The sequence below is a fragment of the Pterocles gutturalis genome, unplaced genomic scaffold (genome assembly GCF_000699245.1).
Source record: "Pterocles gutturalis isolate BGI_N339 unplaced genomic scaffold, ASM69924v1 scaffold34108, whole genome shotgun sequence".
Classification (NCBI taxonomy): domain Eukaryota; kingdom Metazoa; phylum Chordata; class Aves; order Pterocliformes; family Pteroclidae; genus Pterocles; species Pterocles gutturalis.
The window spans coordinates 11,392-21,509 of record NW_010126765.1 but is presented as its reverse complement, the minus strand read 5'-3'; the positions used below and the strand labels follow the sequence as shown (position 1 = coordinate 21,509).

The 10,118-nt window shown below is 52.3% G+C and overlaps 2 protein-coding genes across 2 annotated transcripts in view; one reads left to right on the top strand and one right to left on the bottom strand.

The window, feature by feature from the left end:
* The first annotated feature begins 426 nt into the window (after positions 1-426).
* On the top strand, positions 427-4,741 carry CDC20 (cell division cycle 20). Its single transcript, XM_010079086.1, has 9 exons — positions 427-567; positions 1,310-1,406; positions 1,911-2,039; positions 2,404-2,600; positions 2,961-3,055; positions 3,400-3,631; positions 3,739-3,864; positions 4,032-4,149; positions 4,471-4,741. The coding sequence occupies exons 1-9, from the start codon at positions 496-498 to the stop codon at positions 4,647-4,649; spliced, it is 1,245 nt and encodes a 414-aa protein (XP_010077388.1). The 5' UTR covers positions 427-495; the 3' UTR covers positions 4,650-4,741.
* A 3,249-nt stretch (positions 4,742-7,990) lies between these two features.
* The window catches only part of ELOVL1 (ELOVL fatty acid elongase 1), a 3,820-nt gene continuing 1,692 nt past the window's right edge, over positions 7,991-10,118 (bottom strand). The window contains exons 6-7 of the mRNA XM_010079085.1: positions 9,868-10,004; positions 7,991-9,447 (exon numbers count right to left, since the gene is read on the bottom strand). Of these exons, the coding sequence (XP_010077387.1) occupies positions 9,193-9,447; positions 9,868-10,004 (392 nt within the window). The 3' untranslated portion in view covers positions 7,991-9,192. The remainder of the gene's footprint in view (positions 9,448-9,867; positions 10,005-10,118) is intronic.

Here is a 10,118-nt window from a genome sequence, read left to right as displayed (position 1 = left end):
CCTGGCTCCAGGAGTCGCCCACCTCCTCCTCCCCGGCATGAGGTGGGCGGTGGGCAGTGCTCTCCGCTCTGCTGACCCCCAGCTGAGCCTTGCGGGCACAGCTGTCTGCTGGGACAAGTGTGGGTGAGGCTGCCTGCTGACAGCTTTACATGCTGTAACACTGTTTTTGCATGCTTCCCTTATCTGTGAACTCTGGAATTGCTGCACTAGACCTAAGGAGCTGTTTCCTGACAGTCCCTAACCAGAGTTTAGTGCCCTTATACAACTATCACACAGAAATGTGACTTAGTTGGCATGAGCTCTCTGAGTCCTGCTTGTCTGGTAGGTGTGATGTGGGAAAGTGCTGGCTTTGCTGTCTCTTGAAAGCTCTAATACAGGCTGATCAATAGGTGTAAGACAATATTTATGTATGTGGATACAGGTAAATCAGGATCTAAAATCCAGAGCACCCCAACAAAGGCTGGGGGGGATCGCTACATTCCCAACCGCAGCACTATGCAGATGGAGATAGCCAGTTTCCTCCTAACCAAAGAGAATGACCCTGCTGAGGAGTCCCCTACCAAGAAGGTGAGCATGTTGCTAAGTTATGATTATTATGATGATCACTACCAAACACCTAATCCTTCCTGGCCTTTTACAGAGAAGCAAACTGTAAATTCTATCAGGCAGGCGCATGGGGCCATTGCTGCTTCCAGCTCTGGGCTTCAGGAGCCTGGGAATGAGGTAGTAGAGTGAATGGAAGGGGTACAGAACTGCTACACAGGAGCCTAAGCATAGCTGCTCTGTGGAGTCATTTCCCTAGGCACAGGGAAGAACATAGAGCCTTACACCTCTGCTTCCATTCACTCCAGTCTGTGCCACTTCTGGTAGCAAAATTCAGGTTTGGGCTAATGAGGCTTTAAAATATAGTGGGTTACAAAGACACAAAGCTGTAAGCCTGTGCACAGTGAAACTGCTGGTGGTAGCTATTCTGGGACAATGTCTACATGGGGAGCTATTCTGGAATGTGTACATTGTGTTCAAAATGTGTTTATGAAGCATTTGGTTCCTTGTGGCTGTGTCTTTTCCGGCTGGCAATGAAACACTGAACTTGCACTCTTCTGTATGAAAATGTGAGGAGGACAGTGTGCCAATGCCTGAGGGAAAAACTACTTTGAGCTGCCTGTCTGTAGCTGACTCCACAGCACAGCTATATACCTCATGATTCTAGGAGAAGGAGGCTTAGGTGTATCCTCGCCAGCTGCAGTTTTAAGTGTAGCATGGGCTTTGTGTTTCAAAATATCTCACTGAGGGTGATTTGTCTCTGTAGGAGCAACAGAAAGCCTGGGCAGTGAATCTGAATGGCTTTGATATAGAAGAGGCAAAGATCCTCCGCCTCAGTGGAAAGCCACAGAATGCTCCAGAAGGTATGATACAGGGTCTGTGTGAGCTGACTCTGATCAGGGCAGGGGAACAACATGGAGGCCCTGTGTGTGGGCATGCGAGAGACCAGCTGGCCTCTTCTCAGAGTTCCTGTGCACACTGGAGGTTCCTTAGGGTTCCTGAGGTTGAGGGGCTGTGTAAGAGCTACAGTGAATTTATTTATGAAAGCTGAAATGACTGTCGGTTGCTCACTGGTACTGCAGGCGGCAAACCTTCCTTGTGTCTGCAAAAGCTTCCAACTCTGCTGTGCACTTTGTAGCTTTACTGTCACTAATGGGATACAGAAAACCAAGTGCCCGTCAGTTGAACTTCTGTGAATTAAGGAATCGGTAGTTAATACTGTCAGTGATGTTAGCACACTGTGCTCTTCTGAGGGTATCTCTTCTCTCAGGACTTAATTTTCACTGGAAGGGATTTCTAGTTGTGTGAGTGGTGCTCAGCTGGGAGCAAACTAACTCAGCTTAACAAATATGTTCCTCTGCACACAGGCTATCAGAATAAGCTGAAAGTGCTCTACAGTCAGCAAAAGACACCTGGATCCAGCAGGAAGAATGGCAGATACATTCCCTCAATGCCAGACCGCATCCTGGATGCACCGGAGATCCGCAATGACTATTGTAAGTAGGCTGCAGTGTTGACTGCTGGGCATTGAGATCATTCTGCACTTGAGTGCAGTTCCTAGGATGGTGTAGTCCAAGGAACTGGAGCACTGAGCTGTTGCAGTATCTTATGCACTCAGGCTGGCACAGACCGTTTCTGGAGTGTCCTTGTGTAGCTGTATAGAACAGTGGTTCAGAGTGCTGTGTGGGTGACTTGGGTCAGGACTAGCTGGGCATGCTGCCACCCAGAAGGCTGCCCCTTACCTGCATGTGTGTGTGCACACACAGCTGGTGCAGGTGGGAGATCTGGCATCAGCACTGGTGAAGGGCAGGGCTCTCCAGGTAAGCACAGCGTGACCTGCATTGCTCTTCCAAATTGTAGATCTGAATCTCATTGACTGGAGCTCTCAGAACTTCCTGGCAGTGGCTCTGGACAACTCTGTCTATCTGTGGAATCATACTTCTGGGGAGATTATCCAGCTGCTGCAGATGGAGCACCCAGATGATTATGTTTCTTCTTTGTCATGGATTAAAGAAGGAAACTACCTTGCTGTTGGCACAAGTAATGCTGAGGTCCAGGTGAGCGCAGGAGTAAAACTAGAGGTGTTGTCTAGGGATTGCTGGAGCTGTGGGGCCTTGGGGCAAAGGCTTGGCTAGCACAGGAAGGATGCAATGCACACTTGATTTGCCTTGACCTGGTGCAGGGTGGAAATGTCCACATCCAGCCATAGCCACTGACCAACTGCCGCAACAGGGCAGAGTTTGGTTTTGGGGTCTTCTGACACCTGGAGTTACCCTCTGTTCTATAGGTGTGAGATACAAACTGGTCTCTGCTCCCTTACTGTTGAATGCCAGAGCCTGTGCTGTGAGGATCCTAGGGCAAAGCAACAGGGCTGGGTTTCCTCATTTTCTAGAGAACTTTTTGCTCTGCCTCTCTAGCTCTGGGACATACAGCAGCAGAAACGTCTCAGAAATATGACCAGCCATTCTTCCCGTGTGGGGTCCCTCAGCTGGAACAGCTACATCCTCTCCAGGTAAAGCAGTGGGTGGGGGTGGGTAAAGGGCAGTGTCCAACTGTTGCAGATTCCTATCCTAGATCTGTAAGTTGTGCAGGGTGGGGACTGCAGAGAGGAGTTTCTCTCCTGGCTTGGGATTCTTACTCAGCCTGTTCTCTTGGAACTGTGTGGAGAAGGCCTCTCTTCTCTCTTGCCCTTTGTGCTGAAGTTGTGAAGAGCTTCTGTGGCTGCTTTGCTCATGCTAACAGGCCAGTGATGCTGGTAATGCTGGTTTAAAGCCTGTGACAAGTTTTGCAATAGCACAAGAATGGATTTTGGTTAAAATATGTGCCAGGCTGACCCTGCAAGCCTTCTCTCTGCAGCGGGGCACGGACTGGCCACATCCACCACCATGATGTCAGAGTGGCTGAGCATCATGTGGCCACACTTGCTGGCCACACACAGGAGGTGTGTGGACTCAAGTGGTCTCTAAATGGCCGCTACCTGGCCAGCGGTGGCAATGACAACCTGGTGAACATCTGGCCATGCACCCAGGGAGACAGTGGGGATTTTGCTCCGGTACAGACCTTCACTCAGCACCAGGGTGCTGTCAAGGTGAGTGCAGGGCTGCTGTGGGCACATCCGTGTGCAAGGCAGACATGCAGCAGTGGCTGTGCACAAGTTGCCTCTTGCATGTCTTAGAATTAACCCTTTTCTCTCAGGCTGTGGCATGGTGTCCGTGGCAGTCAAATGTTCTAGCCACTGGAGGTGGGACTAGTGACAGACATATCCGCCTCTGGAATGTGTGTTCTGGCGCCTGCCTCAGTACTGTTGATGCTCATTCCCAGGTAAGGAACATCAGCTTAGACATAAACACCTTCTGGCAGGACACCTATACAGAGCTGCTGGCTCCTGAGGCCCAGAGGCCTGGGAAAGGAGGGGACGGACGCTCATCTCTGGGTGATGAGCATCAGCCCAGGCAGCTTGTCTTACCTGCATTACTGCCTCTTTCCAGGTCTGCTCTATCCTGTGGTCAACAAACTACAAGGAGTTCATTTCAGGCCATGGCTTTTCACAGAATCAGCTGGTTATATGGAAGTATCCAACAATGGCCAAGGTCACTGAGCTGCGAGGTAGGCTGGGCTCTTTGCCTGGGGAAGGGAAAGCTGCTAGAGGCTGAAGGCAGATTTAATCCTTGGTATGAGCAGACTGGTGGTCTAGTCTGGAGCATGCTGCTAGGAGGAGGCACCTGTGGGCTGCTGAAGCAACACCACTGCTCCAAATGCATGCCTAGGGTGTGAATCCATGCTCTGCAGCATGATGGGGGGGGAATTATGCAAGCTTGTGGGGCTTATGGAGCATATGGGAGTCAATGTGACCATTGTGGTAGAACCAGAGGGACCAGGGCATGCGATGATCAGCCCAGTCTTGAGTGCACACCATCTCTTCCTCAGGTCACACTTCTAGAGTCTTGAACCTGACTATGAGCCCTGATGGTGCAACAGTGGCCTCAGCAGCTGCTGATGAAACATTGCGGCTCTGGCGCTGTTTTGAGATGGACCCCATAAAGAAGAAGGAGAAAGAGAAGGCCAACAGTGCCAAAAGCAGCATCATTCACCAGGGTATCCGATGAGTGCACGGGGCTGTTGGGGGGAGAGGGGGAAGTTTGGCTTACAACACTGTACAGTTATTTTAAATGTTAATAAACTGCTTTCATTTGACTTTTTGATGTTGACTTTTTGATGGGGTCTGATGGAAGGAAAGGGTGTGACTCACATCACCCCAAACCCTTCCTCCCTGAGCTTTGGGATCTGGGCAAGTGGTGAAGCTCTTGTTCTTTAGGACCTGTTTGCAAGCAGCCTGAGCCTAGCACCTCCTTGAAGTCCTGGGAGAAGGATGTTGTGCAATGGCTGTACTTCTGTATCCATCCCACCAAGGCTCAACTGAAAGCATACAATGTCTGTGGCTCCAGCTTTTGTTGTTTCTTGGACAGCTGTGCCTTACTGTGCTTCTATAGGCTACTACCAGCTGTGATCAGCTGTGCCAGAGCAGTCTGGGGCCTTGTTGCTGGTGGCACACAGCAGTTATCCTTGTTCTATTCCACCCTGCCTCTGTGCTGCAGCCCATGCTGTCTGCTCTTAGGATGCTAGGGTAGAACAGCTACTTTTGCAGGGAGTTTAGAAGCCAAATGCTATTGGAAAAAAAGGAGGGGCAGAGGCTGGAAAGATACAGCAACAGCTCTACTCCCACCAATGGTGAGAAAGAGGCTGGCACTGGCAAACACAGTGAAGCCTGATGCAAACCAAAGGTTAGTTTACATTGCCACAGCCAGCTTGGATATCAGGTAAGAGACTTCCAAAGCACCATCAACTCTGGGCCTGGCCCTTAGTCATATATTCTTCCAGCAGCCCTGATCTGTCTTCCCCTCTTCCTGAAGGAAAGCCCTGGTGCCAAGGTGAGGCTGCATGCAGGGATGCAGGCACCAGGCCTCAGCTGGCATTTATCAGAGTTTGACTCCCCAGCACTTCAGAAAATGCATTTTTTTACAGGCTCAGTTAAGCTGGTGCAGGGAGCATATTTGAGCCTTTACCTGAGCAAGTGCCAGCATGGCCACACTGCTCTGCACATTGGAGGTGTGGCATCTGAGGTTGTGGGGCTGCCCCCAAGACCCACTGAGGTGTCCTTCAACTGCACCAGCACAGACAGGGGCTGCCAGGGACACTGCACAGCTGATTAGGACCTTGGCATGTGCAAAGCAGATCAAGCAGATTGACAAAGCCCATGTCTCCCCTCAGCCCGTGATTAGCTGAGGGTGGATTATTATTAACTGTTTTCACCTTCCTCTCAGGACCTCCTGCCAGGCTCCTACTCTGCCTCCTGAGCTTTAAGCCAGCTGGAACCTCCAAAGGTTGGTGGTGTTGTTACCAACTTGTGCTAAGGCCAGCCACTATGCACCCCCCCCCCACCAGGCCAGCCCCACCTCTATTGCCAATATAGGGTATAGTTGCAAAAAAACAGCTTACAGCAGCTGAGCCCAGCCCCTTCCCAGCAGGGCTGTCAATGCACCCCCCTCCCCCCTCCTTTAGCCACCTGAGGAAGAGCAGAGGAGGTCCAAGGGAGGAAGAGGGAGCATTCTACCTCCTGGGAAAGGGGGCAGGAACCCCTCTGCCAAGGTTAGGCTCTTCCCCAGTGCTGTGCTGCTCTTGTAGGAGCCCTGCCCCCCACCCCTGCAGTGCAGCACTGGCAGTTAGCACAGACTTGCCCTGTAGCCCCACAGCAGATTAAGGCTTCCAGTGGTTCCTCACACTAGAGCACAGGCTTCATATGCCTGAAAGCTGGTGTAGTTTCTACATTCTAATGTAATAGCAGTTTATCTTTCTCAGAGCCTTGTCTTGCCTCTCGCCTTAGCACATACCCACCCCCAGAAGCTGTGCATTACACACCCCTTGAAAGTCCTCTGAGCCTTACTGGAAGGTGAGGGTAGTGTAGTGTCTTCCTTTGGTCCCATACTGCTCCTACTGCCCTAGAGTGAGGAGGAGCAGACGAAGGAGCTGGGCGCTGACCCAGCAGGCCCAGGAACCACTGCCATATAAGGTGTGAATTCAGTTCAGAGCAGCAGCCCAGACTGACCATGACAGCATATAAATTACCAGTCATGGAAAGATCACAGCTAACAGGAACAATTGGAGGAAGGGAGAGCAGAGCACACATAGGGAACAGCCCATTTTAAAACACCAAGCATAAGTAGTTTAAAGTATTGTTGCTATTTTGGGCAAAAGCAAAGACAGTCCTGTCCTTACCAAAAGCCAGCTGAGGGTGGGGCAGGAGAAGGAGGCTAGATGGGAAAAGCTCCATCTCACCTACAGGCCCCAAAGTGGTGACTTGTGAGCACTGAGCAGGGACCAGAACAAGCTTTCCTGCTTGTCCTTGCCCCGAGAGAGGCAGCAACAACTGGGAGAACACTATACAGGGCAGGGTCCAGATCCCCTTTTAAGGCTTCATATATGCAAGGCCGTTAAGCCCTGTAAAATGGGGTGACACCCACGAGCAGTTAGGCATATCAGTCACACCAGTTCAGAGCACTTGAAGAGGTTTTCCTACAGTTTGGAGCATGGCCTTGATACGTACAGCAGCTCAGGCAGGGTCAGCAAAGTCTCCCCTCACACCAAGCCCTGCCCCAGAACTTTGGCTGGACATCCACTAAAACCCTCCCACACCCCAACCAAACCTCCAGTGAAACAGCTTCCAGAGGCCTGCTGGCCTAACGCATTCCTCCTGGCCACAAGCATCTCTCTTCCCAGACCAGAGTCAGCACCTAGGCTGGCCTCCGTGCTCAGGAGGGTCCCAGTCACTAGGTGATGGGGAAGGCAGCACTGCACCCCAACAACTCTGAAGGGAAGCCAGACTGTCTCAAGTGGTAGAGACAACATAGGCCAGCTAGGCAAGATGCACTTCTGTAGCAAGAGCAAGGCAGCAGCAACATAAACCTCTCAACCCTGACCAACCCAAACTATGCTCTGCACTGATCCACACTGCAGGGGCATTCACAGATGGCAGCAGCTCTGGCTTGAGCAGATGCAGAAACCACCACCAGACTGCACCTGGGTTTCCAGGGTCTCTATTCCCTGCCACCTCAGCCTCCTGGGATTTCTGAAAAGCAGCAGCTCCTCCTGGGCAGCTAGCCCAGGTCCTAGCCCGCACCCATGTTCCCCCCCAGCCATTCTTTCACAGGGTGGAGCTACTTTCACAACAGGAGCCTTGACACATTTCCTGCCCTGAGCACTGCTCTACTAAAGCACTTGGAAATAATCTGCCATCTGCTTCATCAGCAAACTGCTATCACCCTCTCCCCCCAACACACAAACTTGCTACTCCAGCTGCTTCTCCCAGCTCTGCCTCTAACCACACTGGGCAGGACCAAGCACCTGGAACAGCTTCTGAGCACACCAAAGCCAGGAAAACAAGAGGGCAGAGTCATTTCTCCTCTATTTGTTTATTTGTGATAGAAGAGCAGCCCAATCTGACAGGGCCTGGCTCCTTCACCTCCTCCTCAAGGCTGTCAGCACGGTTTTGGTCACAGCCAGAGCAGGTGATGGGCACCAGGCCCAGGAGAGCTGCTGCACTGCCCTGCTGTGGGGCAGAGTACACCTTCACCCAGGCCCAGTCAGATCCAGAGAGGCAAGAGGTGCTCACTATTACACCACAGCAGGGCACACTACAACCATCCTCTGTGATCACACTGGGCCAGAGTGGGGCTGATCCCAAGCAGGAGAGCCCAGGAGCTGATTCTAGGGGCAATTATTGCTCAAGTCTTGAGTTTGCAGGAATGGAAGTGATCCAAGACAAGGCTGAGCTTGGCCTCCACCACTCTGGAGCAAGCCACCAGCTGCCATACAGGATCAGGCAAGTGTGGCTATAGCACACACTGAGCACCCAGCCCAGGCACAGAAGGGCAAGGCAACCTGGGCTTATCATGTGGAAGAGGCATTTCAGGCTGTCACAACCCCACTATGTACTAGGCACTCGGCATGTGTACTGTACTGGGCAGGTCCGGGCCCTTGAGTCCCACACGCACTGCCCCTACATTCTCCACAGCCATGCCTGAGCACAGATACACCAGGGCAGGACCCCCCACCTGGGCATGCAGGGACCAGAAGGAACATGCAGCACTGTGGCATGGAACAAAGTGGCACATGGCATGGTAGAGCAGGAGCACTCACACTTGAGCTGGCAGCAGCAAAGCAGCCAGGGACAAGTCTGCTTATTCATCCGCACAGGCTCTGATGAGACAGGGAAGAGGAGAGGGCACCAGGACAAGGAACAGTCTCTTCTTTTGGTCCTACTCAGAAGGAAATGGCCTCCAGGCAGAAAGGCCAGATGTAGGCACTTGGGGAAAGTTCCTTTGGAAACACTGGAATGGGACTGCAGCCCCACAGCTGTGATGCAGGCAGCTGCCTCTCTGCTCAGCAACACTGAGAAACAGCACAAGCCCTCCCAGGAGCAGGAGAAGTGGCTGCTCAGAGCAGAGGGGCTGGGCATGCAGAGGACAGCAGGGCTGGGCACAGGGGTACGAGTCTGTAGGCACTTGACTTGGCTAGTGGCACCCAGGAGCAGGGGAACAGGTCCCAGCTGCCTCTGCCCCGGGGCTCTCATTGGCTCTGGGAGGGTCTCTCCCTCTAGTTGGCTTTAACCTTGCTGTTGGTGACAGTGCCGTTCTCATGGATGCTGCTACCATTGTGCTGGGCTGCTTGCTGAGCCAGCTTGGGCAACCGTTTGCCTTTGGTGTAGGACTGGTACCAAAAGTTGGAGAAGAGGATGAAGAAGATGGTCCCATAAATCCAGATGAGGTGGATGAAGATGGGGAACTGGTACTGGCAGCTGGGCATGAAGTAATACTGGGAGATGTGGATGGAGACAATCACGAACTGTGCCTGGGAGCAAGGCAGAGCAGGGACAAGTTATTCATGGGAGCAGGGTCAGGGATCCCACTAGAGACCTTCTTTCTAAACGAAGCCAACAGGCTCCTTCCCCGCTCTGAAGCAGAGGTCCTTATGGTGAGGCAGTCAGCAGCAGCTGGAAGAGGCAGGCACAAGTCTCAAGGCAGCATCTGCCTCTTTTCCTCTCAATGTGGCTGCAGCCCAGGGGCAGCAGGCTGAGCAGCACCCCCACTCCAGCGACGTTGGTAGGGTTACCAAGAGGCCCACAGTGGGCCAGAGCTGCTGGAAACCCAGCATGAGAGGCTACAGAACAGAATTACAGCTGCTGGCTTCACCTTTCATAGGTATAAGGGCTGGCCTGTCCCCCACATCAGAGGCTATGGGCACATGCTCTGTTCCGCAGCACAGACTCACCAGCTGGATGGCGGTGATGTGCTTCTTCCACCACAGGTACTTCTGAAAGGCAGGTCCTGCTGCTGAGAGTCCATAGTAGAAGTACATGACAACATGCACCATGGAATTGATCATAGCATGGAATGAGCCCATTCCCCCTGTTAAGACAGATTTTCATTAGTATCAGTCAATCCTCTGCAGCAATCAGCACTACAAAGAACTCCTGGGAGCCCAGCAGGGCAAAAAAACCCTTCTTAACATGCTGCAGCTAG

Excerpts from the sequence above, each read along its gene's own strand:
- CDC20 (XM_010079086.1), top strand. The coding sequence starts at position 496 with ATGCAGATGGAGATAGCCAGTTTCCTCCTAACCAAAGAGAATGACCCT. Across the intron at positions 2,601-2,960 it reads CAAGTAATGCTGAGGTCCAG|CTCTGGGACATACAGCAGCA; the intron begins GTGAGCGCAGGA and ends CTGCCTCTCTAG. Across the intron at positions 3,865-4,031 it reads CTGTTGATGCTCATTCCCAG|GTCTGCTCTATCCTGTGGTC; the intron begins GTAAGGAACATC and ends GCCTCTTTCCAG.